The sequence below is a fragment of the Equus caballus genome, chromosome 22 (assembly GCF_041296265.1).
Source record: "Equus caballus isolate H_3958 breed thoroughbred chromosome 22, TB-T2T, whole genome shotgun sequence".
NCBI classification, from domain to species: domain Eukaryota; kingdom Metazoa; phylum Chordata; class Mammalia; order Perissodactyla; family Equidae; genus Equus; species Equus caballus.
Window position 1 is genome coordinate 15626153 of NC_091705.1, and position 24309 is coordinate 15650461.

A 24309-nucleotide genomic window follows, 5' to 3' on the forward strand; every position below is an offset into this window, starting at 1 on the left:
CTTGGACTGGAAAACCTTCTTTCAATGGGCAATGGACCACATTCTAGGTTTAAAAGGTTGGGATTGCCCTTTGCTGCATATAAAGTGACGAGTGACTTAGGGAGCAACTCTTGGAGGATAAAAAGATGTTAAATGCCATTTGATGCTGAAGACCCTCTGTCCCAGTCTGAGTGTGTGTGTGTGCATATCTCATATGTGTAGCATTAGTATTGTCATGATACAAGGGAAATAGACCTTTCCTTTTTAACTGTGTTGGGATAGAGACATGCAATATGATTCATTTTGAGGGAGTAGCCTTAAAGAAATACTTATCTGGGCATGATTATGACCAAGAAACCTGAACTTCTAACCTGATAGAGCCTGGGGCAGAATCGGTGCCTGGAACATAGTAGGTGTTTGTTAAATATGTGTTGACTGACATCTTACTGGAAAAATGTTGACATCAGAGTATTTATAGCTTCTCCCAATGTAAGAATAGTTCTATTTTTGCCTACTTAGTTTGTGAGCCTTTTGGGGGCTGAATTAGGCAACACCAGAGCATTCAGGAAGGATAGGATGATTTACATTGCAAAAATTAAAGAGTGACTCAAAAGGTTAAAGACAGTTAAAGAAAATAGAATAAATCCAGAGATGAAGGTGAGGGGGAAAGAAGGCAAGAGCTTTGACACATTAAACTTTTTGACAGCCTAAGTTTGATAACATGCTATGTAATTCACTTCAACTTTTAAAGGCTTTGTGGCAAATATTTCCATAGCAATATTCAAACTTTCACTTGTCCTGAATAAATTGCCTTCCATATTTCCACAGGAAATTCACCAGGTCCCTGTGAATCCAACCCACGTTTATCAGACTTATTTGCACCCTACTTTTAAGAAGAAAAGAGAAATCTGGAAAAATAAACAAATACTTGACTTAAGTAAAAAATAAATAGACAAATGACTTTTTGGATTCACATAGAAAACAATCAGCACCGTTTTCCAAACAACCTCTAATTATTCAGCGGTCCAAGGAAGAATGATAACTGAGAGAGCCTTCCTAAGATAGAGTTTTGGGATGGACAGGTACAAAAGTGACCGGAGGACAAAAATTAAGCAAGAGGACCCAGATTTTAGAATAATTATCCACCCAATTAAAAAATGGGAGAGGGATTTGGATAGAAATTTCCCCAAAGAAGTTACACATATTGTCAACATATACAACACCATTAGTATTAGGGAAATTGCAAATCAAAACCACAAGGAGATAGTACTTCACACCCATTAGGACAGCAATAATCAAAAAGGAAGAAAACACCAGGTGTTGGAAAGGATGTGGAGAGACTGGAACCTTCAGACGTTGCTCAGAGTATAAAATGGTGCAATTACTTTAGAAAACTGTTTGGCAGTTCCTCAACAAGTTAAAGGTAGAGTTACCTTATGAACCAGCAATTCCACTCCTAGGTCTATCCTGAAGAGAAATGAAAACATATTTCCAAGCAGAAACTTGTACACGAGTATTTACAGCAGCATTATTCATAATAGCCCAACAGTGGAAACAACCCAAATGTCCATTAAGTGATGAGTGAATAAATAAACTATGTGTCCAATGGAATATTATTTAACCATTAAAAGAAATGAAGTATTGATACATGCTACAACATGGATGAATCTTGAAATTGTTATCCTAAGTGAAACAAGCTAGACACACAAGGCCACATGTTGTATAAATCTAATGATATGAAATGTCCAAATCCACAGAGACATAAAATAAATTAACGATTTCTAGGGGCTAGGGAGAGGAGGTGGGGGGAAAGGGGAAATGGGAAGTGACTACTAATGAGTATGGGGTTTCTTTTTGGGAAGCTGAAAATGTTCTGGAATTAGAGAATGGTGATTGATGAGCAAATTTTGACTATACTAAAAACCACTGAAATGGGTACTTTAAAATGAAGAACTTTATGAATTATAGCTCAACAAAATTGTTATTAAAAAAATGCAGAATGCTCAAAGAAACAACTGGACTGTGCATGGATTCCAGGGGCAAGAATGGCTCCTGAGTTCTCTCTTGTGCACAAAAAGAGGCGGTTCATACTCCTGGGATTCAAGGTGAACCTGGCTTTCTCCACCTTTGTTCCAGAACCTAATGTTTGGTAACTGACCTACTTTTATCCCTCACTAGCTGTTTTGTGTTGTGAGATTGGTGCCATAAGTGAAAGGCAGAGAATGTGGCTCCTGTGTTGTCTAGGATTACTATTACAGTATTGCCGACACATGATGTGCCTAATAATAGTGTAGCTTTAAGTTAATGACACTTACTATGTAGATATCCATTGTTTATTTTTCTCTATCTTAGCACTAACTAGCTAGATGAGTACACAAATTTACTCATGATAAATGCAATATTTATTGTATGATTACATTATGGTGGGTTTGGGGATTCAATGAGTGAATGAGACGTGACACCTGGCATCAAAGATGTCAGTGAAGGATGTATATACGTAAAAGGGCCATTACATTGGAGCTTGCATGTACTCTATATGTGAAAGAAAGTACATGGTGTTTGGTAGGTTGATTGTATTAGTGGCCGCCATTAATGACCACCCTGTGTCTACATCCTTTTCCCTATAACATTGTAATATCCTTTTATTCTTTATCAGGGTTTGTTGTATGGCTTACTTTCACCAACAGAATGTGGTGGAAGAAATGGTGTGCCAGTTCTGAGTTTAGACTTCAAGAGACCTTGAACACTTTGGCTTGTTCTCTGGATCCTGCCTCTGACATGTGAAAAAGCCTTTGCTAACCTGCTGGAGTGTGAGAAGTCATGTGAAGCAGTGCCAAGTTGGTCCAGTTGTTCCACCTAAGGTCCCAGACATGTCAAAGAGCCCAGTCAGGATCAGCGACCAGCCAACTCACAGCTGACTGCAGATGTACAAATAAGTCCAATTGAGATCAGTCAAGCCCAGCCCATAACCAGCAGAAAATGGTTGTTTGTGACACTAAGAGTTGGTGATGTTTGTTATGCAGCAATAGATAACTGATGTAGGATGCAGTGGGAGCACAGATGAGGAGGAACTTGGGTTGATCAAAGAAGGCTTCCTAGGGGAAGTGACATTTATGCTATCAACCTAAAGATGAATATGAGTTAGCTAGGGAAAGGAGAGAATGTGAGTGTGTGTGCGCGCGCGTGTGTGTGTGTGTGTTGGGGAGGGGTTCAAAGGAAAGGGAAGCAGAAAGTAAGGGTCTGAGTAGTTGAGGAAATAGTATTTAAAAAGCCCAGAAGGTGAGATGGTCCATAAGGCTGGAGTGTGGTGTGTGAGAGGAGTACTCAGAGATAAAGCTGGAGAGTCATGTAGGTACCAAATCATCACCAAATTATGCAGGTACCAAGATCTCAAACATTTATAAAGGAGTTTAGAATTTATCCTGAGGACAGATGGGCTCAATTAAAGGCTTAATTCCATTTTTGCTTTTGTATGATCAGTCTAGCTACAGTTTTCGAAAGCCATTCTGTGATTTAGGACTGAAGGCATGGAAATCATTTAGGAGAACCTTGGGAGGTGGGAGGTGATGGTGGCCTGAACTTGGGTAGTAGCAGAAGGAATAGAAAGTGAATGAATCTGAGGGCTATCACAGGGTCAGAATTGACCTAACTTGACTTATTGGAAAGAGGAAGAGGGAGAGAGAGCTGTCAAGGATGATCCCAACCTTTTGGCTTGGGCAACTGAATTGATATTGGTTCTGTTCATTGATTAGAAAACAAAGGCAGTGGAGCAGGTTTGAGCATAACTACAAATTCAATTTGGTGCATATTGTATGTGGCAGATTATATTTTCCAAAGATGGCCATGTCTATATATTTATTCCATCACTCATGTTCTTCAGGGTGACCCACACTGCTCCCACAGTGAGGTGGGGTCTATGCTGCTTCCTCCCCCGAATCTGGGAAGGGGCTTGTGACAGCGCCAATGAATAGAGTCCAGCATAAGTGAGAGCATGTAACTTTGAGGCTTGCTCATAAAAATTTTGATGCAGCTCCTGACTGCTTCTCTCTCAGAAGGTCACCCTTGGAATCCATACTGTGAGAAAACCATACTGTGAGAAAGCCCTGGCCATGTGGAGAGGGGATATGTTGGTATTCCAGCCCAGAGTCCCAGCTAGTCTCTCAGCTGACATATCATCAATCACCAGACACGTGGGTAAATTAATCTTCAGAGGATTCCAGCTTTCAGCCTTCTAGTCTTCCAGCCAAGGCCCCAGACATTGTGGAGTACAGACACGCCAGCCGTCTCTACTCTGCCCTGTCTGAATTCTTGACCCACCAAAACTATGAGAGATAAGAGATCATTCTTATTGTTTTAAGCCACTAGATTTTGGGGTAATGTGTAACATGGCAATAGATAACTAATACATTGCATTTGGGGTGCCTGTGGGACACTCTCATAACTCACATATTTCTTTTTTAAAATCAATGTTGCAGACTCTTTTTTTTATATGTTTTATGAGAAAACTTACATGAAGTACTCTGTCACTTCCACTATTTGTCAAAAAAGCTTTGACTGTTTTGCCTTTCTTAGCTTTGGTCAAGGAAGGAAGGAAGGGAGGAAGGGAGAAAGGAATGGAGGATCTTGAACACGGAAGTAATGGGCAAGTACAATGCCACTCCTGGATGGGGGTAAGTGAATGACAGAGTAATGACCACTGCGCCCTTTGGCACAAGCATTGAGACACCCCAATTTCCTGCACAGGGACAGATGTGCTCCATTAGGGTGGGCATTATGTCCTTAAAGACTGGCATTACGCCCTCTCCCACCATCTTGCCCGTCAAAAGAAGGTTGGCCCTGACAGCAAGAAATAACAGTTGGGTTGTGTTAAGAAATTTTTATTGTTTCCTTTGGATTTGTGATGAAAGCACATAAAATTACAAGTGGAAGAAACATCATGCCACAAAATTGCATAGAATTATTACAAAAATGTGAACTATGCATTTTAAATAATTTGAGATAGAAGAACCAAAATATGTACATTTTAAGAGCTTCAAATACTTTGTCCTATCTTTGTTTTTCTTCTGAAAAGGTGAAAGTCACAATGTCCAATCCATCACAAACAATATTTATACAGTGCACAAGCGCAACATTAACTTCAAAGTAATGCAAGCAATGGCCCTTTCTTTTGAAATTATTTAATGACTGCTTATCTATTACAGGAGTAGTAATTAATGGATGGCAATATTGAAATGTTAAAATGAAATGTTAAAAACCAAAAACACATGGCATGTCATTAGAACTTTGGAAATTGGTTTACACGGCCAAAACCACGCAGTTCTCAGTAGTGTATAGGTATCAGAGGGCACGGTCTAATTGAATACACAGCTCTACTCTCTATTATAGGCAAAACCACAGTACAGAATTTCACACATTCAACAAAGAACAAGGCAAATACATAAAGGCACAAAACTGCACATCATATAGACCCTTTTTCTTTATCTTAGTCTATTTCAAGTAATATTAATGTTATTAAATGATAGTATCACTGTAGTAGTTTCAATGATGCAAGATGGACAGTGTTATACACTACCCCACAACTGCAAAAAGTGTCATTGTACAGATATAAAAATGTGATTACAGTAAATGGCCAAATACAAACGTATTGTAAAATGACGAGAGTCACTAAGATAATGAAATCCAACTACCAAAACAGTTTTGTGTACGTCAAGGTTATTCAGCCTTAGTCTGTCTCTATACTAAAATGTGATACAATGTTCTATAATCATCACCTTTGTGTTTGGTTATGAATGCTATTATTAGTTCATTCTTCTGCAATTTTAGACTGTCTCTAATTTTGTTTATAAAAATGCAGCATTCGATTTTGACCATTCTTGCTTTCTTATGAGTAATGCCTTTCTTTCAAAGTGCAAAAGTAGAATGATTTACAAAAGATTTCTCTTTCAGTGGAAGTTAAGTTCTATTAAGTGTCTAATTAACACCCCAAATCCTTCAGATCAAAATATAATCATCTCCAAAGAGGATGGGATTTTTCCCCTTGTGTCTCGCTAGATGTGTTTTTTTAATCAAACCCTTTTTCTAAGCCTTCGTTTTGATTAAAACTTCATTGTGATCCCTAGTTATTGCTTAAAGTTAAATAATTTCCATAAAAATATTAAATTCTTGAAACACAATTTTCAGGACACAACTGGTTTTGTATTTTAACATGTTTTGCTAAGCTACAATCAGACAGGTTTATTTTAAAATAAAATAAAGCTATAAGCATCTTGCTTTAGGGCTTAACTTCAATATTCTTTGTGTTACTCTCTAACTTATATTTTCCTCTATATAATTATTCTCTCTTACTTAAGATTTTTCAATAACGTTTTTGATCATTTTTACCAGGATATAATTTGCTTCTCTTACGCCACTTGACATAGGAACTTAACAAAAAGACACAGTAAAGTGAATTAAATGTACATAGTAAATATATAATGAAAGATTTTTTATTTTAGAATAAAATTGATATCTGTCAGACTTAAAAATTGTGGAAGATACTAATAAATTTCCATATTGCTGTCCTATACATTTTTATATATTCTGACCATTAAAACAAGCTTAAAATCTGATACTTATAATCCAGTTTTTGATCCTGCAAAATATATATCAAATTTACATTCTAAATTCTAAATCTACTTTAACTTGCATCAACGGCTCCATCAATTGTTTCTTAGAATTTCGATATAATTTAATATCCACATAATCTGGATGTTTGGCCACTTTCTTCTCTATCCATTTATTCCTGAATTTGGTTTTAAATCTCGTGGAAGAGGTTTGGGTCACTGCCAATTAATATACACACATCTACATTTGTATGAATGTGCATATGTGTGTGTGTATGTGGTATGTGTGTATGTGGTGTATGTGTATGTACTTAAATGGTTGAGTGTGTACATATATACATGGAGATAATATATATCATTTATATGTGGGTCTGTGTATTCTCTAGATAAATATTCAATGTTTATCTCTATATTAAAAATAAATGAACAATAAAAAAAATGTCAGAGAGCAAAATAACCACTGGAACCTGGTCACTGATTGAATCTCTGCTCAACATACATCAGCTCAAGTATTTTTATTCAACTGAACAGACTCTTTGTTGTTATTTAATCACTTCAGGTCAACAGCCGATGAATACCCAGATTTGAGTGCAAATAGTCAACTTGGACAGCACACTGCCTGGAAGTGTGCGGCCAACTTGCTCATGCAGCCAATGTTCAAGCCATATTGCCAAGTCTGGGGATAGCTTCACTGGGCAAGGATGCAATCAAGTGACTTTTTCAGAATAGAAAACCAGCTTATTTGGATCACTACGGTATCTAATAAAGCCATGTCAGCAACAAGTACATTGATGCCTCTATGATAAATAAATTAGCAAACTGCAAGCCACCAGTGCTTGCAAAGCAAAGGATGAAACAATTTAATATGCACGTTAACTTGAAGATATGGTAGTTGAGGGGCAGTTGGGGAAAAAAAATGCTCAGAGTTGGCTGTTCAATAGTGTTAAATAGTGCTATGCATTTCTCAAACTATTTCTATTACTTTGAAATACTTTACACCAGAGCTTCAAATAAAACCATGAGCTTGATTCTCTTCAAAGAAGACACTGTCCTTCATTAAATGTTCCATGGAGCCTGGAAGTGGCCTGCTTTGAATTTACTATTGGAAAGAAAACAAAAATCTCACATACATGCACTCTCCACTAGTGGACCTGCAGTAGTTTCCACATAACACATGGAACCTAGGCATGGGGATGTCTGCATGGATCCGTCTGGACCTCTCCCTTTGGTGTGGATTTTAGGCTAAGGGATGCTTCTCAGGAAGATGCTTCTGGGCAGTGATTTTTGAAGAAGAGAGAGTCCGATGGAGCTTGAATGGCCATGCACGTTCTGACAGCCTGGCAGGAGCAATCACAGCGGGGTATCAAACTCTTTTCCTGGGTTGTCTCCTTCCAGCTCCTCACTGGAGGGAGGTCTGTGGTTCAGTTTGCCAGGGTCTGAGGCCAGAGAGGGAGGGGCAGAACTGTGATTGCTGTCTTCACTGATTTTCCCTTTCATGGCTTCCTGCACGAACTCCAAAATCTCCAGGGGTAGTCTTTTGAACTTGTCTTGGTACTCTTGCTCCAGCTCCACCTGCAGCTGGAAGACATCAAGAGAGGAGGATGATTTCATGTCATTTAGGTTATATAACCACTCGTGTAGTACTACCTTGAAAGAGACGTACAAAGACGGGGTGGAATAAATTAATTTCCATATCATCTACTGGTAACCTATAGAGAAGATGTAAAACAGAGTTTAGTTGGACCCGTCATTTGTCCATAGCTGAAAGTCAAGTTCAGGTCCTGTGTGGCATAATAGGGCAAACAATCTGCAATAATATAAATAAATACACACACAAACACAAACACATACACATACACAGAGGTAAGTCTTTGGAAAAATTTACAGGAGTAGTATGCAATGATCTGAAGTTCTTAAGTGTAGAGATTGGAAGGTACTGTAGCTGGGAGTGCCAAGGTCAGCCCTGCATCAGACTGGGGAGAGCGAAGAAGCTGTCTGGAGTAGACAGAGGATCAAGGTGTGGGCTTCAGGAAGTGAAGCCTCATCCAAAGGCTGGGAAGCAACATTTCTGAAGAGGAGCTCCATGCATTTTTACCAACCGAACATACTCATGGAACCAACTTGAACTTCTATTTTGACTTCGTCACTTCTTTATTTTGATTCCTTTCTTCATTCTAATTTTTATTTGCCTCGTAAACTGTTTTAGCTACCTATAAACTGTCTTTTAATTTATCTTTAATTTTTATTTAAAGGTAATGCTCTGGAGAATTTTCAGACTTTTAAAAATCACAGAACCCTTTCTTCAAATGCAGACTTACCTGGTGGCCCTAATCAGAAAACAAGTAAAAGCTGGAGTCTTTGATAGAAGGAGAGTGAGGGGCAGGACAGCGGTGGGTGCTGCCTGCTGGGAAGCTGAGCTGTGCAGAGCCCCATGGAAACCTAGAATTTTAAATAAAATTCTCTTTGCTTATTGAATGGTAAGGAGGGAGCATAATCTGAGAAACAGCGTGTGAGACTATGTGCTTTTTCTCCTCCTAGTAGCCTTCAGGCAGCTTTTCTTAAGATATGTCCTTAAAATCTTTCAGGGATATCTTTTACAAATCATCTGGAATCTTGACTTTGGTTCTGATTCAGATCTGGGCTCCCAGGTCCTGCATTTCTCAGAGCCTCCCCGGTAATGCCGATGCAGCTGGTCCACTTTGGACACCCTGATTATCTTCTGTCCTGGTTCTACTCTGAGATCCCACTTCTACTTTTTGTCTTGATCCTGGCTGTATGTCCTCTATCTGCAGCTTCAGTGCAGTCTCTGGTTCTTGCCCTGGCCCTGGGACAGTCTAGGGTGTGGACAGCCCTTAGGGCATCGGCCCCTTGGTTTCTTGATTCCCTTTCCTCACTTACATTCTGGACAGTGCCGGTAGCTTGAGAACACCCTCTTTTGTTCAACTCCTTTTCACTTTTGCTTCTATGCCAGAGAAATTGCCAAGGCTTAGTTATCTAATATAGATCCATAATCCCGTATCTGCAATTCTAAAATCCCCAAAGTTCTGAAATCCGGAAGGTTTTTGTAAATTTGTGGCAAACTCATTGACATTAACTGATATAAGGCTATTCATCATCCTCCTTTATCCTACCTCATGTCAATATCCATGCATGGCGCTGTTGACATATTAATTTGTCTGATCATGAGGGTGACCCAGGCCCCCCTGGGATATTATGCTCATAGTATATGCATCATATTACCTTTTTAAAAATCAGAAAAATTATGAATTCTGAAAAACAGGCCCCAAGAGTCTCAGATAATAGATTCTGCATCTGTTTGAATGACCTTTTATTTTTTTCCACATCAAAAAGCACCTGATAAAAATGCCTTGGCTTGAGTATTGAAAGTCACCTATTCTCCTCAAATACAAAATGTGGGCTATTTATGAATATGTGTGCTGGCATATGAATTCTAATAAGCCAAGGAGGAAATGTTCTGAGAGGAGCACCCCGGGGGCCCTGAGATTCACATTGCTGCAATGGAGCAAAGGCACCTTCACACACAGCCCCACCCTCAGTGTCGGGACAGAAGAACCACTAGAGCATCAAAGACAGGAAGACAATGGCTAATTCCTTCCCAGGTGTTTGTTAGGAGGAGATGGGGCTCTCACGCTGTCATACTCTCTTGCATGAGTGAAGTCTCAGCCCGTTTGACAGTTTCCATTTACTACCATTCAGGCCTCGTCATCAATTCATCTCAATTGTAATCCAGCAACACATGCAGTTAAAATTCCATTTCCAAGGAATGTAGGGAAAGGGAGAAAAGCAAGAGTCCCTGTGTTTAGGAAACAGCAGAATGCTGTCTTCATTTAGGTTAGAATGGGGGACCTTCAGCTAGAGATATATTGCATGTGACCTAGCAGTCAATTTCTCTCAAGTCGTTAGTGGACAAGACCTCATGCTGCTTGATAGTGCTGTTTCTTTTTAAAATTTGTGTATTAAAAAAAGGAAAATCTGAAATGTGAGAAAATGCCAAGTACTTAAGCTAACATTTTCTAATAATTTTTAATAATCTAATTTTAATAATTATGATTCTGCACCCAATTCTGATGTGTGGGTTTTTTCGCCCACAAAATCAAGCAATTCTCTACAACACCAGCTGTGTGTTGTACAACTGAACTCAATTCTGACACTATTTGCCTGGAAATAGCATCAGATCCCACAGGTTAAGGGCTCAGTTCCCCACCCCCACCTCACTTCAGATGCCAATCACAGGTCCAGGTTGTTATCTGTGCTCCTGACAGATTAGCTATAGATTGGAGGTTCCAACAATCCTCTCATTGGGTTCAATTAATTTGTTAGAGTGGCTCACAGAACTCAAACATTTTACTTACTATCTTACTGGTTTATTATAAAAGAATATAATTCAGGAACAGCCAAATAGAAGGGCAAGCATAGGGCAAGGTGTGGGAAAAGGTGCAGAGCTTATGAGCCGTCTCTGAGCAAGCCACTCTCCCCAAATCTCCATGTGTTCACCAACCCGGAAGCTCTCCAATCTCTGTCATTTTGGGTTTTCTGGAGGCTTCATTACATAGGCATGATTAAATCACTGGCCATTGGCGACTGAACTCAACCTCTAGCCCCTCTTCCTTCCCCTGGGGGTCAGGGGGCTGGGACTGAAAGTTCCAACTTTCTAATCACAAGGTTCACTTCCCTGGCCACCTGCCCCCAGCCTTAGGTTACCTAGGGGCTTTTGAAAAGCCACACCATTAACATAACAAAAGACACCTTTGTTCTTCTTAACACTTAGGAAATTCCAAGAATTTTAGGAGCTCTGTGCCAGGAATTGGGATGAAGATCAAATATATATTCCTTATTATACATCATAATATTACAATACTAATAATTTAATTTTAATAATTATATTAAGTAATGTTTAATAATTGGCCCAGTTGTGGCTAAATTATAACTTTAGTGGACTCTTTATCATGGGTTAGTGGTACATTTTATTGTATTCTAAACTATTTTAATGAATTAAAATAATTTAATTTATTAAATAAATTAAATTTATATTAAATTCCATATTTCAGTCTTTTAAAAAGTCTTTCAGTTATTAATGAATTACGAAATTGCTTTTATTACTGAATTTCAAATTAGAGCTTCTATTTTTTTCTTCTTATATTTATTTACTTCTTATAAATGGAACACTTACTCATTGTAAGAAAATATAAAAAGTATGTGGGGCAATCTGGCTCTGTTCCCCAAAAGCCCCATCCATCAGGAGTCTAGAGCTATTCCAGCCCAAGGGTCGCAAACTCACATGTTCAGGGGGGCCAGGCAAGTCACGAAAATAAGAGGAGGAGGCTGTGTGCAAGGAAGCAGGAGTGGTGGGGAGGACAGGCTCCATCTAAAGCGGGTGCCAGAAACTCAGCTCTAGCTGATGCTTGCCAGACTCTTGTTTTTCAAGAGAAGTCAGAAATTCAAGTTTTCATGTAAGATCTCCTGATTTTTTATTGTTGGCAATCAATTTGAACCACACTCATGAATCTTATTTGGCTTGTGGAGAGTTTCAAACTTCTCTCTTAGCAGATCTAAATCTGGCTTAGACCAGAGGATTCTAGAGATTGAGTCCAATTGTGGAATTTCAGTTTGGATCCTGCCTGATTTTCCCTTCCACAGTCCTGAGCTTCAGGTGGTTCTCCACTGAACACTAAGGCTTGCTCTTGATCATCCCTCTGCTGGGGGCCAGTGTCATCCCATCTAACTGCCACATTCTGGTTCATGTACTTAAACTTGTGTTGAGTTTCTACTCTGTGCAACTCAAGTGGCAGGCTCTGAGGCAATGGTAGATTGATGGCACAAGGGACAGCAGTTCCTTGCCCCTCCTTGTAGTCATGGTCTTTGCAGTTCCTCCTATCAAAGGGTGGAGTGTACTCTTCATCACCTTGAATCTGGGGAGGCCTTGTGGTTTGCTTCGTCCAGTAGAATGGACCCTAGTGACAGTATTCAGTTCTGAGCCTGACCTCAAAAGGTCTTGTGTGCTTCTGCTATCATGGCTGGAAGCTTACACGGGCATCTGGGAAGAAGCCCAGGCTGACCTGCTGGAGGAGGAGATACATGGCCCAGTTATACCTCTTTCCATCACTTCAACTGACTATCAGACATGAAAGTGAAGCTGTTATTAACCAGCCTGTGCTAGCTGACCCACCAATTCAACACAGGCTTGAGCAAGCCTACTGAGATCAGCTGAGCATGGCCCAGAAGAGAATAGCCTGCCTGGTTCATAGACTCATGAGCTTCGTAAATGCTTATTGTTTTATGCCACTGAGTTTTGTGGTTGTTTGTTAGGCGGCAGTATTGTGCAATAACTAACTGATACAAAGGAATATCATATATGGCCTGGCCCACGAAGCACTCATAATTTAATTCAGTTGACCCCATCTTTTTATCCCTATGGCCTCAAAACACATTCTTGGGGAAACATCATCAAAGCACAGATAGATTTTCATGAGAAATCTGATTTCGTATGATATGCCTTGGAGCTTTTCTATATCAGCAAACATGAACTTGTTTCATCTTAAGTTTATAAGATCTATTTTTAGAAAATGGGCAAAAAAGAGGGGGGGAACATGGTCAAATTTAATCTCTGATTTTAAGGCAAATTGTTACATTATCCTCAGATATTAATAAATAAGAGTGGGGCTGGCTCTGTGGCCCAGTGGTTAAGTTCGCGTGCTCTGCTGCAGTGGCCCAGGGTTCGGATCCTGGGCGTGGACATGGCACTGCTCATCAGGCCACGTTGAGGCAGCGTCCCACATCCCACAACTAGAAGGACCTGCAACTAAGATATACAACTATGTGTGGGGGGTTTGGGACGATAAAGCAGGAAAAAAAAAAAAAAGATGGGCAACAGTTGTTAGCTCAGGTGCCAATCTTTAAAAAAAAAAAAAATAAATAAATAAATAAATAAGAGCATTGCCAGAGTTTGTTTTATTATAGGCTGAGTTCTCCAATTTGACTAGCCAGACTCAATTTCTAAATTTCTTAGTTACCTTGATTTCCAAAACATGTTGCCCCCTCATTGCTTCTGTGAATTCTGGATTGATAAGCAGGCAAAGGCAATACCATCAGGTTCAAATGTGTTAGCCCTGCCTGACAATATTGTCAAAGAGTTTTGCTCTTGGGATGCTATCCTGCCTCTGACATTTTTTTCAACTGCCTTAAGAAATAAATTAGGGCGTTGATTTAGTTAAGCAAGGTGTTTAGATGCATAAATGTAAGCGAAGACCAGAGAGAAAGCAAAATTACTCATGAAGGTTAGTTTACAAATAGAAAAAAAAGCCCACCTCAGTATAATGTAAATATGACATAAATAGAAAATAAGCCAGGTTGCTGAGTCATTAAAGAGAGATAATGAGAACCAATTTTCTAAGGAAACAAATTGAAATCAGAGACTAATAAGCTACAGTGGGATAACAAAGACAGAACTGCCAAAACAAAACAAAATTGCTACAAAGTATGCACAGACAGATATTTAGGAAGATTTTCACAATTTGACCGCAGGTCCATCTCAAGTAATTTTGCCTAATGAAGTGTATTAAAGACTTTAATATAAAACACAAAGCAATAAAAATCTTAGGAGAAAACCCAGGTGAATAATTATATAATCAGGGGGTAGAGAGACCTTCTTACACAAGACAGAAAAACCATAAGCTACAAAGGAAAATTCATAGGCATGCTTATCTAAATGAAAATAATCTTTTTTCGTGAAAAAATGGTCAAAAATAAAGCAGTTCATAGGAGAAGAAATGCAAATATCCAATATATATATGAGAAGATGCTCACTCTTATTAACAATCAGGAACATGCAATTGCACAACCCCTTTTTAAGGGACGTTACATTGGTAAAAAAAATATTTTTAAAGGAGCAATAACATCTGGTGGGAAACTGACATTTTCAAACATAAGGCAATAATCTGATAATATCTATAAGAAAGAACATGTACATAGCTTTTGACCCAGCACTTTACATTTGGGAATCTGGCCCAGAGAAATAAAAGCACCAACACATGAGGATGAAAGCGTTCCCATACTTACTGCAGCATTGTTCGTAGAGGCAAACCAAACCAAAGCAAAACAAAATAGCAGCAACAACAACAGCAACAAAAACCTTGGAAACAATGCTAACTAATTTTAATATTACGCCACATGTGCACTATCATTGTCTATCACTATCCTGTTTTGGGGAATTAACTGAAAATAAATTTCAGACATCACGACACTTCACCATACATACTGCACCACACATCTCCTAAAAACAAGGATATTTTTTACACAGTGGCAATATCGTAATCATTTTAAGGAAATTAAGAATAATTCCTTGATGTTAGCTAACACCTATCCATGTTCAAATTTCCCCTCCCAAATTTCTCTGGCTTATCTTTTTTGACCAGAATTCCACCAAAGTTCATGTATTGCATTTGACTGTTATGTCTTTCTCCTTTTTCCCACTTGAACTATTTATTGCTTTACATTTTTTTATGACTTGGGTTTTTTGAAGAGTTCCGTTCAATTTTCTTATAGAATGCCCACGTTCTGAATTTGTCTGATTGTTTCCTTATGTTGTCATTTAAGTTGGTCCTGGAAACCCTGAATTTCCCGTAAACTAGAAGTTAAGCCTGTAGGCTTGATTAGATAGAGGTTAAACATCTGTGCGGACAAGAATAGTCAATAGCTATTCTGTTACATCTCATACTGCAACGTTTTCAGTGGGCGCCTAGTGTCACGTGGTCGTATTAGCGATTCTAAGTTTGATCACTTGGCTAAAAGTGGTAAATACGAGACCTCAATTTGTCAAATGTTTTCCTCTTGCAATTTGCAGTTATTCTGTGGGGTGAAACTCTGGATCCACATAAAGTTTTCTTAGTATCCTTTCATGAAATTGATGATTCTTGCCTATCTCATTGGGGGTAAATGGTAATTTTCTAAGTCTTTCTTATTTAGCTGGTATTCTTTTGTAAGGAAGAGCTTTCCCTCATCACTTGGAGATGAGCTAGAGTTCCTCCTAACAAGGCAGGGTAAGTGTTTAATTCTTTTTCTTTACTTACAAATATTCTGAGGAAGGAGTTGGGTCAATAATTATTTCACAAGATGGCAAATGAGTTTTCTTTTTCTTCTCTCTCTTCCTCTGAAAATAACTACGGAAAATACATTTTTATTTTTATTTATCCCTTTTGTTTAAGTCAGTTGCACCATTATTCTTTTTTGAGCTTAAATTGTCCCATGCTTGTCCAGTGGGAGCCCTTTCAGGCAGACTCCTCGTTCCTTTTGACATGCTCCAATTAGTTGTTGAACACTTACTTGCTTTTTCAAGGTATAACAAGATAGTTCAGACACCTTTTGTACTTTCTCTGGCTCGGACCTGGAAAGAGCCACTTTTCCAAGGAGCTTTAGTGGAGAAGGTGTTAATAAACCAAGCTCTGGGCGCTAAAAGTGCTCAGTGCTACTGACTGTCATTGCATTTAGGCCATCTTGATGGACGGTTAGGACATGTATTTTGAAAATTCGTTAGTACATATTGATATTTCAAATTTAAATATAACAGCATAGAATTTTTTAACAGCTTTGATTTTCTATTTGTACGTCTTTTTTGTTTTGCAATTAATTTTGCATATTTTGTTTTCTGATAAGATATTTACTTATTTGCTTTATATTGCAATATACACAAAGTAGTTTCAATATTATGACCTAATAACCATAATATTTAAGCTTAAGATTAAAAGCTTAAGAGTTTTTTGAGGCTCTTTTTTTCACAGAATATATCTCACTAAGGATGCACAATTATATTACTCTGCTAAAGTTCACTTGAAATAATAATATTCTCTGTGCAGCTTTGATACACACATAGGATCATTTATTTCACTTCATTTTCTCATTAGACATTTCTGATTATTTCTTTTTTGTTTTTCTTTCTCTAGGAGTATCTGCTGTATATATTTAACATTTAATTCCTCACAATCTTTTAACCGTTTAAAAAATATCTCCAGCCTTTGGGAAGTAGGTATGGTAATATGGTACTGTAATTATCCTGCTCAAAATATTTTGAAATTTACTGCTAAGGATTAGGGAAATAATAAACTAACAAACAAGCAAAGAAACAACAAAAACATCAATAAAACTTGAGTTTTTATAAACTAAAACGTAAGACTTCCACTTAAAGAAACGTAATGAAGCCAATAAATGTAAACCAATAACTAACTATGAAAATAGGGAAAAATAGTTATGTTACTGTGATAAATGAAGTCCATATACAGTTGTATATGTACTGTGATTATAACTATGAGAATATTTTCTAAGAACACGGAATTACTTTGGAAGGAAATACTAACATATAAACCGTGTTGGGATTATGATATTTTCATTTTTCTATTTCTCATTTTTATGGTAATGTGATTATCTTATTTTTAGCACAAAAATAGCATTCTAAAATAAAAACAAACCTAATACATAAAAAAATACAAAACAGAAAAATGCAAAATACTGAATGTGAGACTGAGTGACCAGGAAAATTTTATGAATAATTTCTGCAGAGACTATGGTGTTTTAACCTCAACACCATCAATTAGCTAGGAAGTTATTAAAAACAATGGGAAAAGCATTACAAAGTACATGCATAGGATGAGTGATTTCAAAACCAGCCTGAGCAACCTTGCAAAGTCTCATCTTATTTTTAGAATAATCTCATGAATTTTGACTTCAACCAAGAACAGAAATAACAGGATCATGTAAAAACTATAGACTGAGGTCGGTCAGGTTACCAGAAGATTGTTGGAAATGGCATGTGGGAATATGGGACTACATTATATATCCCAACCACTCCAGGTTTTGTTTGTTTTCCTTTAAATTTCCTTAGAATAAATTGCAATGGGACTGAGTGGGAAATTCCTTCTTCTACTCCAAACATAGGGAATAAAAACTGAACAAAACAGAACATACACATTTATTTAAATTTATAACTGAGCTTTAATACAAGAAAAGGAAATCCCTAAGTCACAGGAATAACAAAGGAACTCAAAGCCAAAAGGCCATGGGTGGCAGAGTAGATTCTCCACCTTGGGGAGCCAGAGTTTTGGGTTCTGAGAGGACAGGAGGGGACAGCCTGAGAATTTTGGCTGTTGGAGGGCTGAAACTGAAGTCCCTGCATAGTCAGGAGTCTCCACATTTTCAATGGGTCCATAATCTTGGGGACAAGGCAAGGAAGGAAGCTAGTGATTCAGGGGACCCATTGGGTGAAAAATGTCAGCAACAGGGAATCACAAACCCAAATCAGCATTGTGAGAGAGTACAGTTTCCAAATCCACATTTACCCCTGTGAATGGGTACCCAGTGCCAATAAATCAAAGCAAAAACTGTTCAAAAATTGATAAAATCCATAGAACCCCAGCAGAGGCACAATAAATTCAGACTGTTTGGACTCTCCCCTATAGACAAACAATCCGCAGTGAACATGAACTCAAAGTTCAAAATTACCAACCACTCTAGTGAAATACAGCATTTGTTCAACCTTGTAATTCAAGGTTGTCAATGGTAACAGAGATCTAAAGAAAATGAGTAAAATGATGATCAGTGCATTTCTAGGTCAAAACGGAAAATACTCCAGACCTAAACAGAAATAAATGGATAGTTCATACTAATGTGGAAAATAACAGCTAATTCACAATGGCTGTAAGTTCCTGACGCTTTTAATCAAGGGCCAGAGTATGGTGCACACCTATATTTTTGGCAGATTTTGCCTAAGTAATTATGTTTGCTTAAAAAATGATATTAAAATTAATTTTCATCTTTTGAACAAATACCAACTAGTAATAGAGCTTGTTGCAAAGGGTGAGGAAGTTGACCACAAATTAAACTGTTGCCATAGATCTACACAAGTGGATACTTCCTTTGGGATAGATAAGATTCTCTCTCCACACAGGGTGCTTGCATTTTACCAAATATGACCTTGGGCAGCTTATTTAATCTCTTGGAATTTAAACTGTCTCATATATAAAATGGTGATAATAATGCCAGTTTCCAAAGTTGTTGCTAAAAGGTTTGCATGAGATCAAGCATGTTAAGTAATTAGCATATTGTGCTTGCTTATTTATTAATTTTGAGCAACTTTATTTCTAAAGAGAGAGGAAAAAAAGGAATTTGCAGCTGAAAACATCTGGAACCCTGTCTACTAAGTGGTCTTTGCTCTTTCCAGTTACATCGTTAGGGTTTCATTTGGTTAATGCAACACAATTATGCTGCTTGTTCGATTTTTCTTTTTGGACTATGTTCCGGGTTGTTGTTGATTTTGATGCATTTATTAACAAATAATACTTTTGAACACCTTGATTGGTGCAAGGCCCTGTGTTTGGTGCTGCGGAGAATGACAAATTTAGAACCCTTTCAGGGTGACAAGTGATACATCTGGGGAAAAGAACCAGTTGGGCTGAATGGCTGCTACAGACATGATGTGCTGTGGATGTTGAAAATGGGGAGCGGATTGTAGCCTTGAAGTGATATAGGAAATACTTTATGGAGGACGTGGGACTTTAAAAATTGGGTCTTTTAGAATCTTCCCATATCCTTGGTGTTATCCTCATCCTGGGGCAGAAGCTTTCAACCTTCTCCCCATGGGATGTATAATAGATGACAATTACCAGTGAGACAGAGTTGCCTAGGTGTAACTTCCTCTTCCTTACTCTTCCTAAAGGTATATAGTACATATATACAAACAATTGAGAATGTTAGTTTTAAATATATCTATCTTTGAATCTGCTATATAAAAATTAAATCATTACCAAATTTCTTTCTTTTATAGTTAGCCACAAATTAAAATGGAGGGACTTCACATTCTGTGGTTGAGAACACTTTTTTAAAAGACAGCTATATGTTAAAAGTGACTAGATGGACAAGCTTTAGATTAGTGCTTCTCAAAAGTGAATGTACAGGGGCCAGCCTGGTGGTGCAGTGGTTAAGTTCACATGCTCTGCTTTGGCAGCCCAGGGTTTGCTGGTTTGGATCCTGGGTGTGGACCTACACACTACTTATCAAGCCATGCTGAGGCAGTGTCCCACATATAAAGTAGAGGAAGATGGGCATGGATGTTAGCTCAGGGCCAATCTTCTTCAGAAAAAAGAAAAAGAGGAAGATTGGTGGCGGATGTTAGGTCAGGGCTAATCTTCCTCAAAAAAAAAAAAAAAGTGAATGTACATACAAATCACCTGGCAATTTTCTTAAAATGCAGATTGTAATTCAGTAGATCCAGGATGAGGCCTGAGATCCTGCATTTCTAACAAGCTCCCAGGTGATGCTGCTATTGCTGGTCTAAGGACCATTTTTTGAATAGCACCACTTTAGACAAATGGCTCCCAACAAAGTGCTCCTTTTGTGTATCCCTCCTCAATGTTATTTCAGGATCTAGATTTACATAAAAGTATCCTCTTTCTAAATTTCACCTCTTGAGACCTCTGGAGTCGGCTAACGTTCAGGTTTGGATGCAAAGTGTTTGTTGGAGGCTGTTGGGTGAAGGCAGACGAGGGTTGCTAAGTCTGCAGAAAGGAAAGATGGAGGGATTAAGGACAAGGCAGGCAGTAGATTCAAATACCAAATGCTAAGTAAATCCAAATACGGAATCAATAAAAGAGGAAAGACAAAAGCTAGAGATCATGTGATTTACCAAGCACAGTTCCTAACATGCATTTGCATTTTAAATTTTATTTCAAGTCAAAGGCCAAATGCATTCTAACATAACTCATATGTATAAATCCCTCTACACAGCCATATATCCATGCAACTGCCTGTAGAGGAAATTTGCTCTCAATACAGCAAAGAACATAGATTCCTGTGATTTTCTCCCTTGCTCCATCCCCATTCCTTCTTCGCTGTCCTTGCCCCAATACACCTCTCTTGAAATGCTGCAATTTCCTAACTTAACCCATAATTTATACGTCCTCTGACTCCTAAAACATATTTCAAAACTTCTTTTGTAATCATCTTACAGACGTCTGGAGATTACTGTAGAAATCTTTGAAAGGGATGTTAGGCTTAGTATTGGAAAGAGATTTTAGAAACTATATAGTCAAACCTTTTCCCTTTACTTAGTATAAACCCACAACCGGAAGAAGTTAAGTGGCTTTCTCAAGAATACAGCTTGCTAACAGCAAAACTAGGACCAGAACCTAGTTGATTCTCCTTTGCAGTAGACTGACTGGATTATGATTCTGCTACTTCACCTCTTTCTGTATCCACAGCCTTTGTCTTATGACTTTAAGTTCCTTTTATTAAAGAGGTAGAGTCTAACTCTCTACCTCTTGAATGTGAGGTGGTCATGTGACTTACTTTGGCCAATAGGATGGTAGCAGACATGGCCCAAGCAGAGGCTTGAAAAAGCACTTGTACATTTCAGCTTTCATTCCTGTTATTCTACCATGGTCATGGAAACATGCCTGGACTAGTCTGGTAGAGGACGAAACCCACAGAACAGAGCTGAGTCACCCTTATCATCCTAGTAATACAGCCCAAATCATCCACGATCAACCAGCAGCTGGCTGGTACCCGAGATGTAAGCAAGTCCCGCTAAGATCAGTAGAGTTACCTACCAGACCTGTAGCTAACCACAGATATATGAAGAAGCCCAGCTAAGATCAGCCACAAGCAGCCCAGATCAGCTGAACCCTGCTAAATAAACATTTATTATTTTATGCCAGTGAAGTTTTGTGTTTGTTATGTAGTGTTACTGTAGCATTTCCCCCATGACCCTTATAATTTCTCTCAAAAATTCTGTCACCTTGACATGGAACAAATTGTTCACCATGTCCCAGGATCCAGACTCTTGCTGCCTTATATACATACCCCTGCCATTCAGCATCTAAAAGTAAATTTTATTACAGTGTATGGCAATAATTATGCTACTTGACAAGACACTTCATCCCAGCTAATGCGTGTGTTCCAGGCCTTGAAATTGTTGCGTCAGCACTGGAATATTCTCCCCTTATAGGTGCCTGCTCTTAAGGCCTACGAGCTTTCTATTTTTAGTCAGGTGCTTTCCGTAGAAGACTCAGATGCGGCCTATCATAGACGGGAATAAAAATGATGGTGAATGACGAAAGCAATTTTGATTTTACCAGAATAATTAATCATAGTCCAGAGACACTTTGTCAAACTGAATGTTACTGTTTTACTTGAAATATCAAAAGATGGTCTAAATCTTTGAAGACCTGTTCTCTGGGCTAAGGAAGCTGAGAGACTTGTTTCATAACCTTGAGTGAATAAAACACGATTAACCATCATTCTTTAAACAAAGAAACTGAAGCCTACCACTCACGTGGTTTAGTGCAGAATCAAGATCTGAACAGCAAACTCTTTCCCCCTAACCTAGGGCTCCATCCCTACCATTCCAGGCCAGCCTCTCGCTCTGTCAAAACAGGATTTGTGACTATCTCAGTAATCCAATATTCTGTGTGTTGAGAGAAGAATAACAAATAACCGAAGTATTTTCCTTGCATGTCTGGGATTTCAAAGCTGCTTTCACAAAATAATTGGGAAGTATCTTTTACTGAAAAGTGATGCTAAGGAGGGGTTCCATGGCACAGGATTTTACTGACATGCTGCCCTCTTAACACAGTACAGGATCATGAAAAACAGCAAGGACTCTCACCCAGCTGCATTTAGCTTGCTCTATTTCTCAGCCTTCACTGGGTTTTCTTATTTGCATCTGTCACGCTCGGAAGACACTGGCTTTTCACTCCTCCTACGTAACTCTTCAGTTTAGGATCTGTTTATTTGGTCAGCTGGCTGTTTTCCTGTTTGGCATTAAGTGCAGTCTAATTTAATCAGATTATTTCTGTAAAGAGTCAGACACTACAGGAAAGGATAAGCAAATGGAAAATTGGAATAAGGAAAAAAGTCCTACTTTAAAAGGAAAAAGAAAAATCTCTTGGGGTAGAACCAATCTAGTAAATATTGCTAGTAAATGCCAATGAAATACAGAACCATAAAAGTAATGATGGTAATATGTATAAAGATGGTAATAATTACAATTTACTGAGTGCTTCTTGTGGGGAAGGCACTGTTCTTAGGACTCTTCATATATTAATCAAGTTAATATATGTACATTAATCTCAGAATCTCAAATTCAAATATCTATGGGGCCCAAGAAACAATACAAATCTGTGAATTAGGTTTGGTATAAGGCAATGGAGAAGTGCCAACACCTGTGGCCAACTGGAATTGTATTTCATGTTTAAAACACTCAAATTCAAAAAATGTTCACATGTACCAAGAGACAAATAAAAGGCTCAATTTAGTCTGCAAGTCACCAGTTTGTGGCTCCTGATTTAGCTGAACTATAAGGAACAGGGGTTTGACAGTAAAGGGTGATTTATGCCCATGGGAAAGAGGCTAAGAAAGACAACACGAGAAGAATCCCATTCTCTCAGCCACATAAACCCTATAAGAATCAATAAAAAGCCTCCAGTCAATTGAAATAAAAGGCTATTCAAAGGCTAATTATTTTTAGATCAAGGGCATGTTTCTTCTCAATCAAGCGGAATGCCCCCAGCAGGGAAGAATTGAACTTACATTATGAATTCAATTCCTAGCTTGAGTCACATTAGAAACAAATGTCTATAGCACAGATGGTGCATGCAACCATCTCAGAGAAGTGGGGGTCCCAGTGAAACCTCCTCCTTGGGAAGTCTTGGGGTGGGACCCTTTAAGACATGCCAGGGGCAGCCCCCATGGCCCAGTGGTCAGGTTCGCATATTCTGCTTCTGTGGCCCAGGGTTTCCCCAGTTAGGATCCTGGGTGCGGACAAGGCACCACTCATCAGGCCATGCTGAGTCAGCGTCCCACATAGCACAGGCAGAAGGACCTACAACTAGAATGTACAACTACGTGCTGGGGGGCTTTGGAGAGAAGAAGGAAAAAAAAAAAAGATGGGCAACAGATGTTAGCCCAGGTGCTGATCTTTAAAAAAAAAAGGACATGCCGGAAGTGGTCACTGAAGATTTATTCTCATAGAAGTCTTGATCTTGTATGGAGCCTCCCTTCAGATCAGTCTCCTCATCTGCACACACCCTTGTCTTAACTCCTTTTAAGATTTACCAAGCATTAATAATTACCCAACTTGAACCCTAACTAAACCACTGTCTTGACGTAAACCCTGTGCATTTAAAAAACAAGAGCCAGACAGTGTCAGATGTCCTAGAATGAACTCAGCCGTGTCCCTGGAGAACGCCCTTCTCCTGATCACCTAAAATTAGTTCTGGTTTTTCTTTTTCTTTTTATAAATGTATATTTCAAGAGTAGTTAGCTGTACTAGGGTTTTATCAGGATAATTGATTTTGATGCTTAGGGAGTGAGTATTTCCTAATTATACAGTTACTCCTTCTAAACACGATGGTTATGTCTTCTGCTTAAATTGCTGTGGTTTTTGGTTGGCCATTTACAACTTGATCTGAGAGGAAACTAGACATTTGTCCTCCTGGCCTCATACGGGTTTTGAGAAGTCTGATTGTCATTCCTGAATGCTTCCTCCAAGGTGAAATTGAAAACCATGATAGAACTTCTCAGCAAGACAGCAAACTGAAACAGGGCCAGGTAAAAAGGTAAATAAAGGAATGACAGGGGCTGGGTGGGGACCGTGGTAATTGCAGAGGGCGTTCCTTGGGTACAAAGAGCAGCCGCCCAACCTTGCCAGCTAGATTGCTGCCACATG

The 24309-nt window shown here is 38.6% G+C and overlaps 1 protein-coding gene across 3 annotated transcripts in view; it reads right to left on the reverse strand.

Annotated features, from left to right (window-relative positions):
- Positions 1 to 4840: 4840 nt before the first annotated feature.
- PLCB1 (phospholipase C beta 1) overlaps positions 4841 to 24309 on the reverse strand; it is a 668292-nt gene continuing 648823 nt past the window's right edge. For all 3 annotated transcript variants that reach the window (XM_023626130.2, XM_023626131.2, XM_070247468.1), the window contains one exon: positions 4841 to 8159. In XM_023626130.2, the coding sequence (XP_023481898.1) occupies positions 7932 to 8159 (228 nt within the window). In that variant the 3' untranslated portion in view covers positions 4841 to 7931. The remainder of the gene's footprint in view (positions 8160 to 24309) is intronic.